Raw genomic sequence first — 26,524 nt, forward strand, 5'->3', positions numbered from 1 at the left:
TCTTATTACAGGGACGAGAAATAAGAGTAGGATTAATTACCAGTTTTTGTTTTCTACAGAGCAGGGATTGTATTAGACCGGCGTGAATTGAAATATTGTAACAAAAATAATTAAATTAATGGCAATTAAGGAGTCAGAATAGATAATTGGCCGATAATAGAATGACTCACATCAAGGAACGCAGAGGGAATTAAAGTCCTGTGGCCGCCATGGAATAAGAATGATCTGGCTGTGGTAACCAGCACTGATAGGGTGGGATCATGTCGCGGCCTGTGATTGGCTGCCGCGGTCCACACCCCCGTCCGGGTGGTGCTGTACTCTGGCTCTCCGCTGTGTCGGCTGCACAGTGTAACTTATACACTACAGCTGTTAGCATGTGGGCTAGATGTATCTCCAGATGGCCCCTCAGGCCGGGCAGGGCACAGTCTACTCTTGCCCACTTCAGAGGGGTTCTAGAGGGAGAGCTTAAAAATATCAAGGAGGCAGGGACGTGGAAGGGAGAAAGGATCATCACTTCTAAACAAGGACCTCACATCACAGTGGAAGGAAAAAATACAGGTATGGTGAACTCTTGTAGGCATATTGTGCATGTAAAAGTGACTATTGCTTAATCTATTACAGTTTACAATTGTTTTAAACATGTATTATATCTTTCAACTCTGGATCGTGATATGGAGCTGTGATTGCTGTAAAATCTGATGGTGGCTTCTGTTATAATTCATGGATTTTAGTTCTTTATCATACATCTCCGCAATGTATTGGAGAATACACACCACATTGAGTAGTACTCAGAGCTGTAACTTACAATTTCAGTGCGTGGGGTGAGAAAGGAAAAAATGCTGCCCTCATATCCCTCAATTTTTAACCAAACAAACCTAAAATATTCATAAACTGAGTCCCCCTTCAGCGTTGCGCCCTGGCCGGTCGCCCCTATCACACAACCCTAGTTACGGCCCTGGTAGAATCCTGTATAGAGATATACATTGAGATGTATATATTTTTGTGACCACTCTGGACACAATGTATTATATTAATCATTGTTGAATAGACTTTATTTGACTGTGTTTATGTAACTAGTCCATGTATTTGTTACAATACACACACTTGTCACAATATATACACTGGCAAAGGAATACAGGTACCAAATGATAATTATGACACAAATGTTTTCTCCAGCACATAAGTTCAGTTCTGTGCAACTCTGCAATTACATTCACACACCTGGTGGACTAAACAACATATAAATACAATCAAAAAAATAATTGAATAACTACACAAAGACCATTGTGATAGGCTGGGTACACACTGCAGGTTTTTCACCCGATTATCGCGCCAATCCCATGATAAGCTACCGGTTGGTCCAATATTGCATTAGTTGTACGCTCCCACGATCGTGTTTTACCGTTTCAAAGCACATCGTATTTGATTTTATAAACAGACTAAAAATCTCTATAAACGATGGAACAATGTTGGACAAATTCTGAAGTGTGTACGTACTCCCAACGAACAGTGTAGGCCTATCTCCACAGAGTTTAGAGTCAGTCTTTTCAGCAGATGGTTATGACCGATGAAGAGCACAGATTTGGAGGTAAAACGTGTATAGTGCGTAGTGTGTGCATATTAATCGACACGCTGATCAGGACTTTGTCGTTGGTAAAATCATTTATAATGTCGCATCTGGAGAACTTTTTTGTAGTGTGTACCCAGCTATACATTACCGCTGACTCATGTCATTACAGCATACTCCATGTCATGTAAACTGCATTTACATGTCTGTTCATGTAACTGGGGCATGCATAGAGCTAAACACAATAATGCATACAGTTAAAATAACTAAGGGTGTGCACCGGCCACTTTTGGTGTTTTGGGTTCTGATTAGCTTGAGGTTTTGGGTTCTGAATTGTTTTGCCAAAACACCCCACGAAAGGTTTTGGTTCTGATTTTGGGTTTTGGGTTCTGATTTTTTTTAAAAAAAGCATAAAAGTGCTAAAATCCATATTTTTGGTTATTTTTCACTCCTACACTATTATTAACCTCAATAACATTAATTTCTACTAATTTCCAGTCTATTCTGAACACCTCACACCTCACAATATTGTTTTTAGTCCAAAAGGTTGCACCGAGGTAGCTGGATATCTAAGCTAAGCGACACAAGTGGGCGGCACAAACACGTGGCCCATCTAGGAGTGGCAGTGCAGTGGCAGACAGGATGGCAGTTTGCAAGAGTTTGCTAGAGGTGCAAGATGGAATTGTCCTTGGGCCCTCCCACCCACCCTGATGTTGTTGAAATAGGACATGCGCACTTTAATAAACCAATCATTTCAGCGACAGGGCCTACCAAACTACTGTGGCTGAAATGATTGGTTTGTTTGGGCCCCTTCAGTGTGTACTTCCTCATCCTCACACATTATCAATTCGTCCCCGCTGGACTCCACAACCACAGGTCCCTCTGTAGTCTCTGGAGGCCAGTGCTGTTCTTGATTGAAGAATTGATAATTAATTTTTATGAACATCATTTTTTCAACGTTTTGCGGAAGCAACCTCCTTCGCCGCTCACTGACCAGGTTCCCCGCTGCACTAAAAACTCTTTCGGAGTACACACTGGAGGGGGGGACAACTCAGGTAAAATATAGTCCGTTTGTACAGGGGCTTCCAAACTGGCTCTTTTTCCTGCCAGTAAAAATAAGGACTGTCTGACATGTCTACTTGGATGGTGTCAGCAAAGTAATCCTCCACCATTTTTTCAATAGTGACAGCATCCAATGCAGCAACAGTAGACATGTCTGCAATGGTTGGCAGGTCCTTCAGTCCGGACCAGATGTTCTCAGCATCCCCGCCAGCGGGTCTTTTAGGAAAACTGAGCTTTTTCCTCGCAGCCACAGGTGTTGAAGAAAATGAAGGAGGAGCTGTTGGCATGTCACGGTCCTATTCAGAGGACATACTCCTGACCAGCAGGTCTTTGCACCGCTGTAGACTTGAGTCCGCCGGAAACAGAGACACAACATATGCTTTAAACTGAGGATCCAGCACGGTGGCCAGAATGTATTCCTCTGACTTTAAAAGAGTGACCACCCTCGGATCCTGGCAAAGCGTACGAAGGGCTTCATCCACAAGAGCTACATGCTTTGTTGAATCGCAATGCTTTACCAGCTCCTCCCTCACTTTCTCCAGCTGCTTCTGTAACATCCCTGATCAGGGGAATCACCTGACTCAAGCTGGCAGTGTCGGAACTGACTTCTCGTGTGGCAAGTTCAAATGGCTGGAGAACCTTGCACAACACGGAAATCAGTCTCCACTGCGCTTGACTCAGGCGCATCCCCACTCCTTTGCCTATGTCGTAGGTGGCTGTGTAGGCTTGAATGGCCTTTTGCTGCTCCTCCATCCTCTGCAGCATATAGATGGTGGAGTTCCAGCGCGTCACAACCTCTTGTTTGAGGTGATGACAGGGCAGGTTCAGCCTTTTTGGATGTTGCTCGAGTCTGCGGTAGGCACTGGCAGAATGCTGAAAGTGTCCAGCAATTTTGCGGGCCACTGCAAGCATCTCCTGCACACCCCTGTCACTCTATAGGTAATGCTGCACCACCAAATTAATGGTGTGGGCAAAACATGGGACGTGCTGGAAATTGCCCATATGTAATGCCCGCACAATGTTACTGGCGTTGTCTGACACCACAAATCCCCAGGAGAGTCTAAGTGGGGTAAGCCACTGCGAGATTATTTCCCTCAGTTTCTCTAAGAGGTTGTCAGCGTTGTGCCTCTTATTAAAACCGGTGATACACAATGTTGCCTGCCTTGGAACGAGCAGCCGTTGTGGAGATGATGCAGCTGCTGCTGTTGCTGCGGAAGGCGATGCATCTACCCAGTGGACTGTCACAGTCATATAGTCCTTTGTTTGCCCAGTACCACTTGTCCACATGTCCGTGGTTAAGTGGACAGTTGGTACAACCGCATTTTTCAGAGCACTGAGGACACTTTTTTGTACTTCTCTGTACATCCCGGGTATCGCCTGCCTAGTGAAGTGGAATCTAGACGGGATTTGGTACCGGGGACACAATACCTCCATCAACCATCTAAATCCCACTCCACTGATGGCGGACACCGGACGCACGTCTAACACCAACATAGCTGTTACAGCCGCAGTTATCCGCTTTGCAATAGGGTGACTACTGTCGTACTTTGTGCTCATGGCAAACAACTGTTGGACGGTCAACTGTTTGGTGAAAGACGTAGCGTTCTTACGACTTCCCCTCTGGGAAGATGACCGACTACCAACAGCAGCAGCGGCAGCGGCAGTAGTAGGCGTACCGCTGCAGTATTCCCCGGAAGAATCCCGGATTGAAGAGGACTCAGTCATGCCGGTGACATGGCCTGCAGGACTATCTCTGATGGAGATCGTGGAGGAAGTTGACGAGGAGGGTGTTGGTGGTGTGTATACAACAGGACCAAGGGATTTAGGTGTCCCCTGGACTGCTGACGGTCCTAGCCACAGGTCCTGAACTAATCACTGAATTATGAAGGTTCTTCAGGTGACGTATAAGGGAGGATGTCCCTAGGTGGCCAAGATCCTTACCCCTGCTTATTCGAGCTTTACATAAGCTACATATGGCCATACAATTGTTGTCCGGATTGGGATAAAAATAACTCCAGACCGAAGAGGTGCATTTTTTGGTCTTCTGACCAGGCATGACGATGGGCTTTTTCATCCCATGGACATCAGCTGTTTTCCCCCCTGGTGCCTCATTTAAAATAACCACATCCGCATCCTCCTCGTCAAGTTCCTCCTCCCGGTGTACAACATTGACACCTTCATTAGCCAAATCTGTAACTGGACTGTGGGTGATCCTTCCAGCATATGCAGAGGGCGTGCTGCAAATGGTGGAAGGAGCCACCTGTTCCCGTACAGTGATGGGAAGGTCAGGCTTCGCAACCACCAACACCCTTGGTCTCGCCTTGGGGATTTGTGATGCCATCTCTTTAGAAGGCAGAGTTGTTTGCTGTGTTGTTGATGACAGCTTAAGTCTCAAATTTTTTAGAAGGGGGGGGGGGGGGGGTGGGGAGGAGGGCTTAGATCCTTGGGCGAAGCTGAACCACTAGTCATGAACACGGGCCCGGGCCTAAGCCGTTCCTTGCCACTCCCTGCTGTAAATGGCATATTGGCAAGTTTACGTTTTTCCTCAGATGATTTCAATTTTCTTTTTTTGCTAATTGTAGTGAACTTTGGCTTTTTGGATTTTACATGCCCTCTACTAGGAGATTGGGCATCGCCCTTGGCAGACGACGTTGATGGCATTTCATCGTCTATGTCATGACTCGTGGCAGCAGCTTCAGCATTAGGAGGAAGTCGTTCTTGATCTTTCTCTACTTTATCCTCCAAATTTTGGTACTCCATTATATGCAGCACAAGAGAGCGTACCCCTAAACCACACACACTCGGCAAAGCCTTTACAAAATATCTGCGGCACAGGAGAGTACCACTGGACTGGAGTTATACAGCAGTACCTATTTTTTGGTACAGCAGCAACAGTGAACGTAGTTTGACTTTGAAATAGCAGTACCTATTTTTTGGTACAGCAGCAAAAGTGAACGTAGTTTATATAAACTATAAACCGTATTTTTATATATTGCAGTAATAATATTTCTTGACTGCAGGAACAGTGAACCTATTCATATATTGCAGTAGAAATTTTTAGAGACTTTTTTTTTATAATTTTGAAATAACAATGCCCTTAGCAGAACAGAGCACAGGACACAGGCAGCACCACTGGACTCCGCACAGGATCTCAAAGGAAACCACTGAAAAGCAGGACAGGAGCTCCCTAACTACAACCTTCCTCACGAGTGATCGCAGCCAGAATGAAGATGGCGGCCGTGAGCGGTGAATTTATGACATCCAACGCGACACTTCATAGCCTCGTTTGGGATTTTTTTTGCGGGCGGAAATACCAGAACAGTGCTCGGATCCCGTCGGATCTGCACTGTTCGGGTGGGCTCGGATTAGCGAAATCCGAGCCCGCTCATCACTAAAAATAACACTGTTTTTTGTGATATTTATATAAACATAAGACACCAAAACTTCAGCTCCGCATAAAATAAATGAAATCCAATTTTTATACCATCACACCAGTTGGAGAAGTGACATGGTTTAAAATATAAAACCCATAGTCATTGGTGAATTGTGTTTCATTAACTAAATGTGCTGTGGTCCTTTTGAAGTTGATTTTGTGTCAAAAAAGGATACTTGGGGGTGTAATTTTTTTTTTTTTTTTTAAGTGAAGACGAGGCAGATTTTCTGTTGTTGCAATTTACTATTAAAATCTCATCAAGGCAGCTGTGCCTCAGTGATATTAGCCGGGAGTGGTAAGGGTTGACTTACTGCTTCTGGGCCAGTCTTATGTGCATGTATGACCCAGCTAACCATTTCACGCATGCATAGTTGAAATGAATGCCCAGACATGCTCTATTCATCTTCAGTCCTAATCAGAGATCTAAAACCAACATAAAATACAACATAGATCAAAAATTAGTGGACTTCTATTTGTGTCATATATTTTAATATTACTGATAGTGGCTATGTTAGTACTTTATTCTTTATACACATATAAAGCATTATCAATCAAATTGTCCCTAACGTTTTTTTTTTGTTTTGTTTTTTTTTTCTTCTCCCGCACTTTTTTTTTTGTTATAAGGCATCTTAAATTTTTGTGCTAATAACTACCTTGGCCTGTCCAGCCACCCTGAGGTAATTCGTGCTGGATGTGAGGCATTGGAAGAATTTGGGGCTGGGTTGAGTTCTGTAAGGTTTATCTGTGGAACACAGGTGAGTACCCTTAAGAAGAACAACCTAGTCTTATGATTAGTATATTTTACTTTGCTTAGACTACTGCATAGATGTGCCCTACATGGGTGGTTTACAATAACTATATCGCTGTCTCAAAGACCGCATTTGGCCTATGTCCACTGGGGTTCAATTAGTATATATTGCTTTTTTTTATTATGTAAGTGGACTTCTTATCCATTTAATTTCTGAAAGAGAGCTGAAAATGCTAATTAAGTATGTCACTTTATTCGTATATAGAAGTATTTTCCCATTTAACAGAACCCTCCCAAGCATCACGTGTTCCACCCCTTTTCCTCAGAATATACACAAGAGTCTCGAGAAGCAGATTGCTCAGTTCCATCAAAAGGAAGATGCCATTTTGTACATTAGCTGCTTTGATGCCAATGCTGGAATATTTGAGGTTGGTTTTTACATTTTGTTCTGTGTAGTGTGACCACTTCTTGTCCAGGTTTTCTGTGTTTGTTACCAGGGCTGCCAAGAGGAATTCAGGGCCCCGGTACAACAAATTCATGGGGCCCCCCTTATAGTCGAGCATGCAAAAAAAAAATCCTCCGCCGGACGCGGCGCAAAATTTTCCGGAGGTGTGGTCATGCATTTGGGGGCGTGACAAATGCGCCATTGGGGCGTGGCTAACATTAAAATCATTAGGCTCTGAATTCGCCGGAGCGTCACATTTGTACAAGCACTCCTGACTTTCAGGACATCTAGCCCCTTCATCACAACTACACTGTGTCACCTTATGCTCACACTGCGCCCTCCATGCTACTTTCCCCCCTTCTTTTTCCTCTTTGCCTCTCTGCCCCTTCTTTTTTACCTCGTGCCTCTCTCCCCCTCTTTTTCACTCTGTGCCTCTCTCTCCGTTTCTTTGCTTACCTTATGTTAGCTTCTTTCTTTTCTCTTCTGTCTTCTCTTGTTTCTTCTGGCTCGGTCCTGGCTGCAGCGCTCCTTACTGACTGACGGGCGTGACTTGATGATGTCACACCCGACAGTCAGTGTGAATGAAGCAGAGAGGAGGGACGCCGGCGCAGCTATCACGTGAGTATGTCTTTATTTTTCTTACAGCTTCCCCCACCAACAAACGAGACGGCCCCGACGTAGCCCCCCCTGCGCGTAAGAGAAAAAAACCGCAGGGAATAACAAAAGAAAAAAAAAAAGAACAATTTTAAATTAACAGTGAGGGCCCGGCCCAGGCCCGGGTAAAATGTACCTGCCCCACCCACCTCTCGGTGGCCCTGTTTGTTACTCTAGGTGCTATAGTAATAGTTTAGTGTCGCTGTAGATTGCTGTAGGATAAGTGCAGTGTTGCAAACATAATGGCTGGTGTTAAACCATAAATAAATAGAAGTTAAAGATATAAACCAGCGCTAAACACAGATATAAACTAATGTAATAATAAATACCACAATATTTATTCTAGATGGCGGATGTGTAAGCAAGTAGCCAAAATCGACAAATTGAAAAATAAAATTTTCAATAAGCAAAACGATTAATGAAAGTTGTAGAGATATAACAACACAGAAAAAGGGAATACAAATCAAAACATATAATAGGACATAATACCCAAAAATGTATATAATTATAAAAGCATAAAAATGGAAGTCCGAGGGTTCCCTCAAACAAAACTTTTATAATGAATGATAATTGTCCACGTTTAAAACTGCCTGCACATGCCAGATATGAGAATTGGGAATCCTTTTTCATTTTAAATATAAGAAGCTGGGCGCACTATCTGCCACTATACTTGCAGTCGATGGTGGGGCTGAAGTCCTCTAAGTTCAGTGACAGTAATAGAATGAGTCGGCTGTGGTGTGCACGATAAAGAAGATGTAACGGTGGCGGGCGTTCCACCTTGAAACGCATGCTACTTACTATTTCCTGGTTTACAATGCACTGAGGTCCCGACCGGTTTTGTCATGAAATTACCTTTTAAAGGGATTTTCAAGGGTGTGTCTGAAGTCCGAAACTTTGGCAGACTTCTGTGGGAAAATACATTTCAAACCATGTTGTTGGCATTGTCACCATTATGAGCTACCAATGATAAATAAGACCAATCAATGCACTTCATGGACTATAAAGGAGAGGACCTCCATTACATCATTCAGAATATCCCTTGAAAAAGTCATTGCATGACTTCAGTCCCACCATCGACTGCTATTATAGTGGCCGATAGTGCGCCCATCTTCTTATATTTTGAAATCTAGACTATATTGCAAATTAATTTTTATTTTTCATTTCAATTTTCATACCTGGCATGTGCAGGCAGTTTTAAGCGTGGACAATTATCATTCATCCTTAAGGCTTTGTTTGAGGGAACTCTCGGACTTCCATTTTTATGCTTTTATAAAAAAAAAATTAGGATTATATACATTTTTTGGTATTATGCCCAATTATGTGTTTTGATTTGTATTTTTATTCCCTTTTTCTGTGTTACATCTCTTCAGCTTTCATTCATTGTTTTGCTTATTGCAATTTTAATTTTTCAATTTGCTGATTGTGGCTTCTTGCTTACATATTTGCCATCTAGAATACATATTTATTATTACATTAGCAGAATACCCGGCGTTGCCCGGGATTTAAAGAATGTTTATTTACAAAAATCAATCTAAATATTAAACATACATGTAAATATCACGTTAAAATTGGACCAGTAGAAGGTGAAAAGTGAAAATGTCAAACTGTATTTGAACTGTATATGATGGAACGAAGCGATAAACAATTACTTCAAAACAGCTTGATAAACTATATTTCTCGTTTCTTCATTTGGGGCAAATACATACAAATTTCTTGGTGATCCAACTCTTGAGCACACAACGTAAAATTGTGCATGAGAAAAGCAAGGTGATTCCAAGTTGACTCCAGCTACATGTAAAGATTGTCCTTGGGCCTTATTGATAGACATCTATCTATACTTATTGATAGAATCTGTGCTTTTTCTGTTCATTTAGTGATATTGCAGACGGGAGTTTCACTTCGGGCCAGATTAAGCAGTAACTTGAAAGCTGAATGTGCTGTTCTTCCACCAGGGAGCAAAAGTGCAGCAATTCCAGAAGAGGCCACAGCAATAGCTATCTTGGAATGTACTCGAATTTTAGCAATTAACAACTTGATGAGAAACGTCTTACCTGTTCTTCCGGGTGCATCCAGAAAAAATATATTTCCCTTTTTTTTTGGAACTTCTTCCAAGACATTGTTCCAGACATTCGACCATAACTCTAGTTTTGGATGATTTTTAGGTGTTACCCCCCCCCCCCCCTTCGCCACCCCCACCCTTAGGAGTGCTAGGGGTGTCTTGCCCCCACAATATTTGTTGTCAGACTGTAAGTCATATGTGTACCAGGTTTGGTGTAAATTGTTCCAGACATTCCAGAGTTATGGTCGTTTTGGATGATTTTTAGGTGTTACCCCCCTCGCCACCCCCACCCCGTAATGAATTTCAATTTTAAATTTTTTTAGTTGCCTCCGTCATGTTTTAATACACTCGTATGCAAAATTTCATGATCTTCGCTTGAAAAATGTGGATTTGTATACAAAGACGGACAGAAGGACAAATTTTCTCTTTTATATATTAGATTAGTTTATATCTGTGTTTAACACTGGTTTATATCTTTAACTTCTATATTCCAGGCAGGTTAGGATCACCTTGCCAATTCAACCTAGCTGCTTAATAGATATTAGTTTTTGGTTAGAGCGCAGTTATCTTTCATAAATAAATAGAGCAGACTTGCACTGCATTTGAAACCGGTTTTACACCAGCCTGGCATGCTGCTGTGGCTCAGTGCATCAGTTTGCAGCATTACATCATACTTGCCTACTTTCTTCAGCTCCCTTCCGGGAGCCAGCCAGTGGAGGGGGGGCGTGAAGAGGCGGGGTGGCCGAAATCGCTGCGATTCACCGGGAATCGTGGCGTTTGGGATCTAATTCTGCCCACTTCACTAGGAAGTGGGGCACTTCCTAGTGAAGTGGGCAGAATTCGGGAGATTGCCACACTCGCCCGGAATGTCCGGGAGACTCTCACAAAATGCGGGAGTCTCCCGGACATTCCGGGAGAGTTGGCAAGTATGCATTACATTTGCAAAATAACTGCAAAATGTACTATAAATACCAAGTAACTTCAGCATTACCTATAGTAACTGAAACTCATAAGCCATTAAAGGACAGGACAGAATAACACAAATCCTTCTGTATAAATTTATCTATGTGATGGCAACGTAAAACTTAGGGGGAGATTCAATTAGCCGCATGATGTCTCTCTGTGGGATGTTTCTAGTATAATTGTATTGTAGTGTATGTGCTCATTCATACAAGCAGAACATGGAGTCCAGGAGCTGTTATGAATGCTGTAAAACACTTTTTACTAAACTGAAGAACAAACCTAAAGCAACACTTTTATAGCAGGCTGCAAAACAGCACCGTATAACAGTGGTAAAACATGGTATTGCAGGCTGAACAGAATTGTGTATGTGGCAGAGCCAGATCATAATATCTAACAAGAATATTCTCTCATTTCATGACTTTAAGGTGTGAGCAAAAAAGTGCAATCTTCTATGTACAGTAATACCCGACTTTGTGTGCAGAAACACCTATAGGACCTCGTAATTGAATTGGTTCCTTACAAATTTTCACTCTAATTTTTCTTAATGAATGTATAGGTTAGGCCAAAAATAGTTCACCCATATTTTAAATTCTAGCTGTTTTGATGCAAAGGAAACTGATCTGTAATTGCACCCTTTCTGTAGAGGACAATTACCACATTGCATTTATCAACTCTGCATTATTCTGCAACTTTGAATTAATTTTCTGTGCATTTCTAGGCCATACTGAGTCCTGAAGATGCTGTGCTATCAGATGAACTGAACCATGCCTCCATTATCGATGGCATCCGCCTCTGCAAGGCCAACAAGTACCGTTATAAACACATGGATTTAGATGATCTAGAGGCTAAGCTGAAAGATGCACAGGTGCAGTATGAGCATACGTGTGGCTTGTGGCCACATGATTAGTGGAAAAGTATGCGTGAGGATTAAAGGATTGTTTTTATAACTCTATATAGTATGACAGGTGCCATGATTTCAGTTACTCTGGTAAAAATCTACTATTACAGTCCATTCATGATTTCAGGTTTTATTTCCAGAGGGGGACCTAGGTTTGTAGTCATTTAGTTTCTGAGCCATGAAACCAATGTAGGACGCACAGGTTTTTTTTCCAGAGTTTTAGGCAAGTAGGGTGGGCTAGTTCAGGAAATTGGCCAATCGTCTTGGCTGCTTACATTCTAACCACAATCTTTGAATTTTTGAACACTTTTAAACCAATGTTAAATTCAAATTGTTTAAGATTTCCCATGGTGATAATGATGCATGTACTCCCACTATCTGATTTTTTAATTTTCAAAAAAATATTTCAAGCATGACAAGTGTTGCTCAAATAATAGGAGGTCAAATATATTGGCAACTAAAGATTTTGGAGTATCACACAGGCTTGGCTTGAATGACTGACTAATGCATTGTTTTTGGGGGGGAAAAAACTAAATCCCCTTTGAACTATGGTGCATGTGGCAGGATGTACCGCCTATGCCACTCTGTCTGTTGTTGTTTGGTACCAGTTGAGCTTTCTTTGCCACTGTTCCCTTTCTTTATCGCAATTGCGCCCTCTAACCACAGTAGGAGGGGCTTAAATTGCACTACTGGACTCCTTAACGGCATCCAGAACTGTATTCCTTCTGGGTAACTGTTGCTGCTAGAGTACCCCATTGCTGGTGTACCTGGGCTCGTACTCCTGACCTCTTACTATAGATCAGGGTTGCTGTGGATGGATCCCCCCTGGCCTATCACACTGGCCAGAGCTGCTGGGTAGCAGACACAGTGGTGGTACTGGAAAGCTGGGGCCAAACCTCAGAACAGCCGGAAACTGTTTAGATTTGGGTCTAATCTGTAGGTCACAGGAAATACAGTAGGGAATAAATTGTCAAAGCAGGATTTTGAAACAAGTGATGTTTATTCGATCAAGTGTCCTGATAAGGACAGTTCACACTGGTTGAAGGGACCAGTGATCAGGAAGTCAGATGGAACAATAATGATACATTGCATGGTCAAACAGCTCGCTTTTTATACACATTCTGAAACACCTCAGCAGGGGGTAAAACCGCCCGCTGAACCTAGCTGAGTTATTTTTAGTATCGGGATGCAATATGTTTCCCTAAACATGGTTTTACATGCAATGCAAAATTAGAATATTTACACTCTGTTATATGCTAACTTGCTGCTTGTATTATTTAAACAGGATCTGAGATGCAGCCACCCCGGACAGAAAGGCACTGGCCCCCTGTTGTGTATACAGGCTAAACAGATGTATTGGTCACTTCACAGGAATATGTCTAATTAACATGAGTCCACCTGTCTCCAAGCAGTCACACATTTCCTCTTCTGGCATTTGCCTCAGGAATAAATACATTTCTTATAAACACAAGGCTGTTGCATTAGAAATCAATATATGAAATGAAATATATTTATACTCCCAGTGCAAGGACTTGACCCTTTCTGGCGCCGTGCGCCAGTTATTAACCAGCACAAATGTGCCCATACACTAAATATTTACATTTAAATTAATAAATATACCCTTTAATACATCTTTAATCCTTTATGCTGAGGTTCAACCCATTCGATGCTCCCGTGGCCACAGTGCCTTTCAAACAAGCTGAAGCAGTTAATTATGGGGGATCTTCTCAGGAGAGAGTACTATTTTCACACCCTGCTGACCCGGATGGGGTAAATTATAATTACACTGAATAATTCGGCAACACTTACCCCGACATGATGACTCTGAAGGGCTCCTTTCCGGCAAGGATCGATGACGACTGCTGTGGGAAGCGACTTGATGACGCCGCTTACATCCGCAACGCTGTTAGCGCTACTGTTAAGGGGGTAATGTAAGTATGCACCCATGGGCGATATACAACGCGTTGTAAAGTAGATTGTCCATGGGCCCATCATGAGTCATCATGTCGGGTGAGTGTTGTCGTGGAAGTCAGCTTCGATATGCTGGCTACCACCAGCTGACCCGAGCACATTCCCCTCTCATGTTGCGTATATATTCCTCTATTGTAACAGATATTGTGCTTTTGGTGAATCTATTGTCTGTGGTAAGAAGATTGAAAACTATCTATCTATCTATCTATCTATATCTTTTGAAAAACATTTTTTATTGAGTTTATAAATAAGTACAAAATGGACACATGGTAGCAATGGTTACTGGATACAATCAATGACCTCAAAAAGCTGTACAATCAACATTGCCGACATTTAACAAAAATTCCATGCCAAAACATAAACCAGAAATAGATGGGGAGGGAAGAAAGGAGACCTATTTAGAGACAAACTAGAGTCAAATGGGTACATTCGAGAACGTCAGTACTTTAAGACTCAGGGAGGCTGTATTAGAGGTTAAGGTTCCTGTGGGGGTCGATACACCATGTAATATTCATACCACGGGAAGCACTTGATAAGCGGGGAGAATACGGCTGTAGAGTATATAATACCAATAATTTACATCTTATAACTGCGTTGTGTTTTGGCTATAATTTTAGAAGATGGAATATTTTAACCCTCCCTGAAATATAATGTCAGTCTGTTTAAATGTAGCTTTTTCTTTTGCATGGCAGCCTAGATTGATGTGGAAAAATAAGGTTTTGAACTGGATGTTAATGTGCTATTTATTTACAGAATTGTTTAAGTAAAATGGTCCTTCTAGTTGCCAACATTAATCTGCTAATTTTATATGCAATTTTAATCGGTGATAATTATTGAAACGATTATCGGTACCATGACAGGAATACTCCGAAGGAGTATTCCCCGGCAGACTGTTAATATGGACACCTGGAAACACTGACCTGAAACCCTGCCGACGAATGAAGATGCCGGCAGGTAGCGATGACGCGACTTTCAAGCTCCACGTTATGTTTGCTGCTGTTAACCTGGTATTTTAAGGAGGTGCCGTTTGTACAATGTATTAGGCTTTCTAAAGAACATTGTATAGGGGGGAGCCTCCTTTAAAATACCAGGTTAACAGCAGCAAACCTAATGTGGAGCTTGAAAGTCGCGTCATCGCTACCTGCCGGCTTCTCCATTCGTCGGCAGGGTTTCAGGTCAGTGTTTCCAGGTGTCCATATTACCAGTCTGCCGGGGAATACTCCTTCGGAGTATTCCTGTCAGGGTATCTGTTATCGGGGTACCGATTAATCGTAAAGAGGTTCCCAACCCATTGTAATGACCTGTGTGGATATGTGGTAAATAAAAAATAAATTAGAATTGCAGGATGAAAGCATCCTATAATATATTATGTCTGTTTAGAAACACCGGCTGCGTCTCATAGCTACAGATGGCGTCTTCTCTATGGATGGGGATATTGCCCCTCTTCGTGAGATTTGTGGCCTGGCAAAGCGATACAATGCCCTGGTGTTTATTGATGAATGTCATGCCACTGGCTTCATGGGACCAAATGGACGGTAAGAGAATGATGTATAAAAATTGACTAAATGCGTCAGTGTGACATGTAAAACTATGGATGCAGTGGCACTTAAAAGTCATGTAGAGCTATAGACCTCTCGCCCACCCCATATAAGAGTAAGTACTGTGACCATAATATCGCCACTCCTGCAGTTTAACATTTCCCTGAATTACTGGAGGCTCTAAAAGTAATTCAGGAAGGACCATTTACAGACCAGGCAAAATCTGGCTGCAGAGAGCAGAAGTTGCTGGTTCCTGCTCTGTGACATCATGCTGTTATCCCTGTGCTATTTATGATAGAAGACAGCAATGATTGCAAAATTACCAATTCCTTGCTCAAGGTGATGGGACAGAGCTGGTCAGACTTGGGTAACCTGTTTCTGTGCAGAATGTCTTTAATTCTGCTTTCCTGTATGTGTTCTAGTTCTAAAATCCAAGGGGTGGAGATTACAAACATTTGTTGTCATATGCAGGCATTCTAGAATCTTACACAACAAGGGGCAGTGTTCACTACTGGGTGTTACTTTGAATGGCATTCCCTTAGCTCACTCTAGGCACATAAAATAGAATAAGTGCATGAATAGGGCACACATGAACTAATGTAAAACTGTTACAACTGGTAGAATTCCCAAATATCCCTTCATATGTCACAATGAAACCAGTAAACTGCATTATTTATTTTATTTTTATTTTTTTTCTCCCCCCCCCCCCCCTTCCCGCCCCCCATGTGGGCAATTTTCTCTCCACCTCCTATTTCCTGTTCTATGACTATACAGAACTATATATAAATTTTAGTGATCCTCTAATTTTGCACAAAAGTAACTATTTGACTGCTTTGTGCAAACACTGTGTTCTACTTTTCAGAAGTGCCTATGGTAGACTTATATACTGCTGAAAAATAAGCCCACGCTTGGTATATCCCATATTGTATGTGGTACCAGCTGCTTGGCAACAAGCCCGCGCTCGGTATATCCCATATTGTATGTGGTACCAGCTGCGTGGCAATATAAATGCCCATATATGTATAAAAAACAGAAAGTTGTCAGCGCTTATCCTTTAAACTGCATATCTGTGTGTGTCTAGCAAAATGAAAACATGAGGTATTAGTTGTATATACTGCTTCCCATTTTATTGTATGCAATAGATGCAAAAGACATTCCATTGAAAGCATTTCGCTCCTGTGCTACATTCCACTGAAAACATTTAGCTCCTGTGCTACATTTAGCAATGAACACCCTTGCAGCTGTTGTCATCATGATCCACTTAGCTATGTTCTTACACATAGAAGTTGGTACAATAGCACAAAAATAGATACATATAGCAAAATGTCATTGGTTCGTGTCCGATTTTTTTTTTTTTTTTTTTTTTTTTTTTTTTTTTTTTTTTTTTTTTTTTTTATTGCTTTCTTTTTATGTTATGGCCAACACAGGTAAAGAATGGTACAGGAAACTTGCTTACAGTACATTTCTAAATACCTTCAACTCTGGCACGTTATGGGAACATTTCTATTCTATATTTGTGAATCATATGCAATTCCTCCACTCCCCCACAAAATTAACCTTTTACACGGGAATCTGCCATGTGTTCTTTTATGTCCGTCATTGAGCAGGAATTCTGATTTAGTTTTGTTCAATCCCTCCTATCTCTCCATAGGGGCACAGATGAGCTTGCGGGAGTCATGGACCAGGTGACAATTGTGAATTCCACTCTTGGCAAAGCACTAGGTGGAGCTGCAGGTCAGTGGTCACTATAATTAACAGTGTATGTCTAGGGCAACCAAGACTTTCAAAGTGGACCCTTTACCCCATATGAAATCGACATGTTGCAACTGGCCATTTATTCTTAATTTTCTTTTAAAACTTAACCTGTCTTGTTCCTTTCATTACCATACAATGGAAGGAACAGAAAGGTTAGACTAAAGTAATTCAAACTAGTATGATTAATGAGTAGCGTTGCATAACCATCTGATTTACACTTGAATCAGAAAATCCCACAAGTTAATGGTTTGGTAATTCTGTAGTCTGAGGTCCAGGAGTTGTAGATAATTAGTCTGTTCAATCTAATAATCTTGCGGTTCCTTGACTGTATATAAAGGTGAGATGGATATAGCTACACATGTAAAGAGCAGGAAGTAACCATTTCCTATTTTCAGGCAGGGTAATGAAACGCACACGTCTTTTACAAAAGTGCAACACACGCTGATACCCAATCTTTTCTGCAATTTATTTTTTAGACTTTCCCCTAGAAAATAGTCTGACAGGAGATGTGCAATACATCCCTTTGTTAAAGCCCATCTTATTACCATATTACCACTTTAGGACCATCCCTTTTATTTAAACGTTTACATTTTTCAGGACATGCTCTACTTTCTCCCACCCACAGTCTTGGGCTATAGGAAACCCCATAGTATAACTATTAGATCTTCTAATACAATCCTCAACCTAACTTTTTTTTTTACTAGTACGTAACTTTAAATGTACCCTGTAAAATGCTGAGTAATATGTAGGCTCTATGTAACTGAAAAATAATGGCTGCTTAAGTGGTTTTCTCATATAAGAACAAAGTATAAAAGAGCATCTCTCTCGCAAATCTCTATCGGTGCTGGCAGCTTAAAGTCTGGCGATTGATCCTATGGAGAAGGGATGCACAAAATAAAATTATAAATAAAGATTTGCAATTCCAGTTTCAAACCCCTGATGATAAAACAGCCTATAATTGTAAGTAGGATTAGGTGGAGTCTGTATTAGAATATATACTAAGCTATATGGAATTACATGGTAAAAACTATTAGCATGACATATAAAACTCTGCCAAGTTGTGTGCATGCCCATTATGTATACTGTACTTTAAAATAGGGAAGAGGCTGTGTTCAATCTTCAATAAATGGAGCTAACAAATTACCAATCCTTGTAGGTGGATACACAACAGGCCCAAAGCCTTTAATTGATCTGCTCCGGCAACGCTCCCGACCATACCTGTTCTCCAATACTCTTCCTCCAGCCGTGGTGGGAAGTGCCTCCAAAGCTCTTGACCTCTTGATGGAAAGCAATGCAATTGCACAGTCAATGACTGCGAAGACCGCACGGTAGGAATTGGGTACTTGTTAAAACTGCATTCTTATACTTGTGTTAAATACTTATCTTTAAATCCATGTAGGGTACTGGACCATTGGGTATAGTCTCCTTTTAGGATGATTGCACTAAATAAATCTAACAATTAAATGCTCCTCCCTCCCTTAGCTTTTGGTGTACTTTTTTTCACACTAAAACTAGTGTAATTAGGTGGACGCTTGGTGTTTGTGAAATCCTGTTTTCTCTATTATCCATTGGTGGACGCTGGCCCATGAAAACTTAATTACCACATTCAGTTGAGTATGCTCACGCAGTTGTAGTGCGCAGCACCTTATGTCCATAACTTGTGTCCTTAGCCGTAGACGCATTGAACCTCTAACCCTTTGTAAAGGTATGCACTCAGGCTCGCGTGGCTGCCCGACACAGCAGTTCAGCCGATTCTCCGGGCCATGCTGCCCACAAGGCGCTCAACAATTAAACTGTTAAAACCAGCTGCGTTAACCCCTGCCATGGCAGTCTTTGCCAGTCTGGTGACATAAATTCCCCTGTGTTCTACTAAAAGTGGGATATTCACACCCTCTGTGAGTAATCCGTGAAGGAATAGTCACATGTCCTGGTACTTTATTTGGTCTACAGGGAGATGGGTATTGAGAACGTAGGAGATCAATGATGTATCTCTGATCTATAACTCTCATCACCCAAGAACCGGATGTGGAATTGAACCACTGATCCCTATAAAGCAGCAGACAGACTCCTAACACAGCCTCTGCTGGTGAGCAGAATGTTCGGCATGCAGCCTGCTTGGCTGACTGCTTCTTAATGGACCAAGCCTGTTTCTGTCTCTGCTGTCGTCTATGAAGACATGAGAACTGACTCTATTCCTCCAATGTTTACTGCAAAGCAAAAGGGCTGAAACCAAGATCTCTTGGCAGATTTACCAGTAGGAAAAACTCTTTCCACCCATCGCTTGGCTAATAAACGTATCTAACTTAGGCCTAAAAAGACCTCACTAGAAAAAACAAGAGGTGTCCACCTCCCAAACATTGACTCAGATTTGAGACCATCAAATTCTGGTTCCGATTTGACAAGCACATGTGTCCCACAGATATTCTGCCAAGGTTGCCATTTCAGACCTAGGCCTCGCAGACTGCAAGCCTTCTAAGAAAATATACACCCAATCACCGGAGCTAGTCGTAAACACCAGCTGCTACTGGGGAGGCAGAGGAGAGTATAACTTCTGGCACACTGTCTAATCTAGACTGATTTTTCAGTTCTATCATTTCAGTACTAGATTTTCAGTCAAGGGAGAGAGTGCAAATTATTCTGCCTGGGACTGCACTCCCCCCCCCCCCCGCCCCCCCCCCCCCCCCCCCCCCCCCCAGACACAAACTCTGCAGAAATATAACATGCAATCTCAAATGCAAAATAATTACCTGCAGCTTGGGAGACACATGAGAGCAGGGCTGCTGCCATGCTGTATGCTTTAGACTGATCTTCAGAACAAAGCTTAAATCAGTCAGGGATGGGGGTGTGTTATATGCTACATGGAGTCTGCACCTCCACCCAGAGCCCAGCATGTCCGAAATCACCGGAAGACCACCAGCCTTTTGGTGTGCCTAGTGTGGGTCTGCCTTTGTCGATGCTGCTCTCACCTGCCAGGGCTTCCCTAGTAAAGCCCTGGACTCTGCAGCGCCCCACCGGAGGCTGACCACATCTTTAACACCCACACACTGGTGCCTGGAAGGAGGACTCTTCTTGCCACTCTCCCAGCATGGTGGCATTACAGGGCTCCCCCTGCGTGACCTGCATCGGTAGTGAAGGGGGCAACCCAGGAGACCTTCCACATTGGAAGCCGAGTTCCGGCAGGTGGTACCGATCACGGCACTTCCTAGTCTTCAGTCTGCAGACAGCCCAGCGAGGGTGTTTGCTCCAGGTGACCTCCTCAGAGAAAAAAAAAAACCACTGTCCTGTAGGTACCAAGACCTTTATGGTAAATGATACTCACCTGTGACTCCTTGAGAGTGATATACCTTGTCACATGCCCTTGTTGTCTACAGTATATAAGCCAGACATGCAGCAAACTAAAAATCAGGTTATTGGAACATGTGAGTAATGGGCTTAGAAAATCACAACTTATCAAATCATTTCAAATCAAACCATTGACAAGATCCATCTAAGATGAAATTTATGGCTATCCAGCAGGTGAAAAGAGACTTGAAAGGAGGTGACTTTGGCAAGAAATTAAATCAAAAGGAGTCCAAATCAATATACACGCTGGGAACTTTGGCTCCCGCTGGGTTGAATTTAGACTTTGTATTGGCCTCCTTTATTTAAGGAATATTCATTTGCATACAAGTTTGCATAGTACAACCCTTAAATATATATATATTTTTTTGAGGGATCTAATTGAATATAATTTTGAGATAATCCATTACATGACACAACAAGACACCATGATCTGTAAGTAGGGTGGTACGATCATTAAGAGGGATTCGTTATATAGACTAGGGCACACGTCTTATGTGCATGCTTCAGATTTGATTGGGTTTTTGTGTGATCTCGACCAACATACTAAGTAGACAATTATGTGTATGAACTGCTTTTAAAAGGTGGGTTAGCGCAGATGGCAATTTATTGGAGACACAAATTATGTTTTGATGCATATCTGACAATGTAAAGCGTCAAAGATCATATTGTGAGGCTAGGAGCAATCACAAGTTACCGCTTTCATACTGCCGCCCCGGCAATATCCTGGGTTTTTGCCGGGGCTCGGAGCGTCCCAGCTCAGAAACACCATTCATACTGCACCTCGGACCCGGGAATTTCCCGGATTGACCCCATTCATACTGCACAAGTCTGTGCCCTGGCAATTTGTGGGAGTCATCACCAGAGCAGTTTTCATTGGCTGAAAAAGTGTGATGTCATTAAAAGGTGACTTTTTTTTTTTTTTTTTTTTTTTTTTATATAAACTCCTGTAAAGAATATATGTATAAACTGAAATTTCTATGTGTTTCCACATTCATTAGGAAAATGTGTGCATTGTATGGAATAGTGCACTTCTAATACAAGTAATCTAAGTCATGCCAGATTTCTGTGACCTGTATTAAAGCACTAGGCCTTGTGCTTTTATATGGTCAGAGAACTGCTCAGTGACTCCTAATCTCCATATAGTTTACAGTAGGGAGTGCACTATAACATATATAATGGGCAGCATGGTGGTATGGTGATTAGCACGTCTGCCTCAAACCACTGGAGTTATGAGTTTGATTCCCGACCATGGCCTAATCTTTGTGGAGTTTGCATGTTCTCCCCAGGTTTGCATGGGTTTCCTCTGGGTGCTTCGATTTCCTCCCACACTCCAAAAATATACTAGTAGGTTAATTGGCTGCTACATAATCAAATTGACCTCAGTCTCTCTTGGTCTGTGTGTGTATGTTAGGGAATTTAGACTGTAAGCTCCAATGGTGTAGGGACTGATGTGAGTGAGTTCTCTGTACAGCGCTCCCGAATTAGTGGCACTATGTAAATAGCTGCTGCTGATCTACTATAAAGCTGTGGGAAACCAGAATAGGTAGTTTGTTGGATTTTGTGTTGTCCTACACAGGTATAATCATTGTTTCTTATACAGGAATATGGCATTATGTTTGTGTAATCCAAATCTGTTGTTTATATTTGAATATTCATTATTTCACTTTAATTTCTGCATGTAACTGATGTCAGGTTCCGCAAAAAGATGACTGCTGCAGGCTTCACCATTTCTGGGAATGACCACCCGATTTGTCCAGTGATGCTTGGCGATGCCCGACTGGCTTCAGCAATGGCAGAGGATATGTTGGAGAGGGGTATGTATTATTGGATGGGGTGGCATACATTGAGAGTCTAGGCAGATGATGCCTCTAAAGTTTTTATGCTGTTGTGGGTGGGCGATTGCTGGTATCTATTTTGCAATCCATTCTACTTGTTTCCTACCCTTCCTCCAGTTTGCAGATTCTTTTTTTCCTACTCACTGTGTGCAGTTACTCCCTCACTCTAGTTTAGCACTTTCTTGTCCTCCTGTTCTACCCATTTCATATTTTGCCATGTGTATGCTTTCCTTCTTTTAACCATTAACCAATTCTAAATTGTCACGAATGCCCAGCTTGTCTCGGATGCAGCAATCTGAAACAGCTGGCCGTGACTGACGTCACCTTAGTCACTTTCCAATGACAACACCTTTTCTGCCACTATTTTTGTCTGGATTTACTATGGAGTCCTTGCGTTCACCAAAATCACTTATTAATATTACACACTTAAATCGCATACACATGTAGCATGAGCCTCACTCAGACTTTGTAAATTCACAAAGAATCACTGAGAATATGCTAGATTAAATGCATTTAATCCGAAAAATGTTTCCAAGGCTTAATTACAAAATGGTTAACAACAAGACATACAAAATAAGTTGCACAAATAAGTTTCAGAAATAAAACCGAAAATAAACCCAGAGTCAATAACTTGCTAGTTTAAAATTTGGCGTGAGAGGAGTACACTTTGGGAGCAATGGCACATTTCAACCGTGACAGGTCTCCCCATAGAAATGAACATTATTACTGTGTCAGGCAACAGATTTTAACCTCTCACACGGCTTCCACCTCCACCTTTGGAAATTAACTCTTTCAATGTCAGGGCAGATTGATTCCCAGAATAAAACAGGGTATTTGGAAATGAGTTATTGTTCCCAGGAGTGGGTGTCTCAAAAATTATCCAAAACCTACATTCAGGATGCACATGCCTCTTTCAACAAAGTAAAGGTTAGTGTTTGAGTCTACCATCAGAAACAAGTATGCTTTTCATGGAACGGTAGCCAGGAGAAAGTCCCCCGCCCAAAAAAAACAAAACATTGCAGTATGGATTAAGTCAGTGTTCTGATTTGGGGATGTTTTTCAGTCATAAGACATGGTGGCCTTGCAATCATTGAGTCCGCCATGCAATCTGTATCAAAGTATTCCAGGGGAAAATGTAATGTAATGTAATGTTATCTCTGACAACTGAACAACTGAAGCTTTGTTTAGGTAATGCAACAGGACAATGATCCTAAGCACAACAGCAAATCTGCAACTGTATGGTTGGCTGAAAACCAGCAGAATCAAGGTTTTGGAATGCACAAAACAATGTCCAGACCTCAGCCCTATTGTGATTCTCTGGCAGGACTTTAAGGGAGCTGTGCATACATTATACCTGAGCTGAAGCAGTGTTGTAAGGAATGAGCCAACGTTCCTCAAATATGATTAAGGAGACTGATTCATTTCTACAGATAATGATCATGTCACGTTATTGCTGCTAAGTGTGATTCTACAAGCTGCAGAATCGTAGCGTTGTACTTTTTCACACTTTGCTCTTTCATACTGACTTATTTATTGACTTACTATCTTGTCACAAATAATACACAAAAGGGTTTTAAGTTTATCAAGTTTCAGGACTTGGTGAGGACTAGGACGATATGTGTTTGTAGATAACTGAAGTGGATCTCCAATCAGGGGGGTTAGTGTATAAAGTCAACTCCCAGCCTGGCGTCTAATGTTTAGCAGGTAGCTGGTTAAATCTATCAGTCATCACCAAAATCTCCCCCCCTCCCCCAAAAGTGGCAAAAGCGCTGACAAAGCCAAAAATAATCTTAATGCTCTCAAATACATGTTTAAAGAACGGTGGTACAAAATAGATAAAACCTCTTTGCATCTATAGTTATTTGTAGTGTTTGTTATTCTGGCACTTCAGCACTGAGGAAAGTCTGCTATGTAAAAAAAAATAAAAAAAAATTTCAGCCTGAAATACATTTTGAGGTGCTTTTCCCTCCTATTTTCAGTGTTGCATGATAAATTCCTAAATGGCAAAATAAATGAAGACTAATATTTTCCAACAAAATTCATAAAAAATGCAGACATTAACACTCTCGAAATAGCTATTTTCTCTTTGCCATCTAATTCAAATAGTTATATGCAAATATCCAGCAGGCCAAAACTGCACACTATAACCCAAGAGGAATACTCTGGCAGGTCTAATGTTTAACTATGGTGTCCTTTTAGGGGCATTCCTTAAGTTTTTACCGTGACAATATGGTGCCAGAAATTTGCCTAAGGAATAATTGCTCCCTAAAAGCCTAAATATGCCACAACGTTTAGTCCAGCCGGCCCGTAAAAAACAAACAAACAAAAAAACATGTGGTACCCTTGTATAAGGGAAAAATGAGCAGGATATGTGTTGACTATTTTTGCGCATTCACATATGTCTTTAAAAAAAATAAAAATGCTGAAGTGCAGACTTTCATTTATTTGTAAAAAAATAAAATAAAAAAAAAATCTAAATTTTATATATATATATATATATATATATATATATATATATATATATATATATATATATATATATATATATATATATATATATATATATATATATATATATATTTATTTATTTATTACGGGTACATACTTTACACAACAAATGAAGGGAAAAAATCTGTAGCATCTGACTTTCTTTGAGTCTTTGTACTATGTCATGGTATGAGGAAATAGAATTGGATTAAAGTGTGTGTGAAAATATATAATTTCTCTACACCAGTTTAGTCATCGCTACGCGTTTTCTCTTTATATGGCATTTTTCTTTACTTTTTTTTCTTTTCAATTTATGTTTCAACCTCTGCCCCTCACCTTCCTCTGTCCTGCTAGGTATCTATGTCATTGGATTTAGCTTCCCGGTGGTCCCTAAGGGCAAGGCTCGCATCCGTGTACAGATTTCTGCAGCCCACAGTGACGAGGACATTGACAACTGCGTGCAGGCGTTTACAGAAGTGGGCCGTAAACATGGTGTGGTGTCCTGAGATGGAAGAAGGACCAGATGACATGCTTGACCATTGGAACACTAGAACCCAGCTGGTGTAATGGGGAATGAGTAGGGCGGTTTATGAGCTTGAAATAATATCAGACTAGGCACAAATGCAAACATAATTTTTGACAACCAAACATATCTTGTACATAACTACTATCTACATTTACATAAACTGCTACAAGTGAATACCACATACTTTGCACATTTCCATTAAGTGTTTTTAGAAGGTACGCTTTAATTGGCATGCTTCTGAATAGGGCCTTTCTGTAAAAATATTTAATAGGGAAGAGATTGCAGGATGCATAGGGAGGAAAGACCAGGGTTGTTGTTAAATAACATTTGGTATATTTTTGCTCCAAATCATTGAAGAAACCCTTTTCTGGAAAAACCTCATAAAAATTCTGGATAATCGATCCCAAATCTGTATCTGACATCTAGCACTCGCAGTTTACATGGTGGATATGCCTTGTACATTTTGATTCTCTATTTCATGGCTTGTATAACTCCTATCCTTAATAAAACAAGTTCTGTGCTCCTTTTGTAAGATAATGTGTACATTTTAATATAATGTTGAATTTATCACTACATATTATCTTTGTTCTTTGTTCATTCTTGACCCTTTTGTAATGAGTCTAGACAAGTTTAGATAATTAACTTAAGCCAGGGTGTGTCAACGTTTGCATATCTCACTGTCTAACTGAATGTCTGTCTGCCTGCAGTGTGAATGGGTGATCTTGTCAGGCAATATCACGGCTCCTGGCAAAATTTGCAAGGACTTGAAAGATAAACTGTCAGTGTGTTAAGGCATTTACATCTATCTGTCAATAATGACAGGTTTTCATAATATTCAGTGCTCCCTTTTAAGGGCTAGCTTGAAATTCTGACCAAATAAGACATTCTAATAAATGTGAGGATGGTGGCATGTAATGTAATGCCTACATGTATAACATCAGTCAGATGCTGGGAAGGGTAGCATCTGCCCCCGAATCAATACAACTTGCACTTTTGTGGTCGGGCTACAATCGTAACGGGTGTGAAGAATCCTCTGGCTTCCTCTCATTCTCCAGTCAAAATCTTGTACTGTGCAGCCACATATTTACTGGGTATGACTGACTTCAGTTAGACCCAATAGATTGACGCTATCTGTTGAAGAGGATTTAGGACTACCTGCGTCTTATTTGTTGTGTTGTCGTGGGGGTGCTGCCTACAGTAGAGGTTAGGTAGGTACTTCCAGTACCTAGTTCTCTGTAGTG

General features: G+C 41.3%; 1 protein-coding gene across 1 annotated transcript; it reads left to right on the top strand.

Moving 5' to 3' along the window:
* The first annotated feature begins 297 nt into the window (after positions 1-297).
* On the top strand, positions 298-25,810 carry GCAT (glycine C-acetyltransferase). Its single transcript, XM_075182940.1, has 9 exons — positions 298-558; positions 6,687-6,817; positions 7,137-7,238; positions 11,650-11,796; positions 15,181-15,335; positions 16,990-17,072; positions 18,250-18,421; positions 22,128-22,249; positions 25,112-25,810. Exons 1-9 carry the CDS (start codon positions 375-377, stop codon positions 25,261-25,263), a joined length of 1,248 nt encoding a protein of 415 aa, XP_075039041.1. The 5' UTR covers positions 298-374; the 3' UTR covers positions 25,264-25,810.
* Positions 25,811-26,524: the final 714 nt, after the last annotated feature.

Source organism: Mixophyes fleayi, chromosome 8 (assembly GCF_038048845.1).
Source record: "Mixophyes fleayi isolate aMixFle1 chromosome 8, aMixFle1.hap1, whole genome shotgun sequence".
NCBI classification, from domain to species: domain Eukaryota; kingdom Metazoa; phylum Chordata; class Amphibia; order Anura; family Limnodynastidae; genus Mixophyes; species Mixophyes fleayi.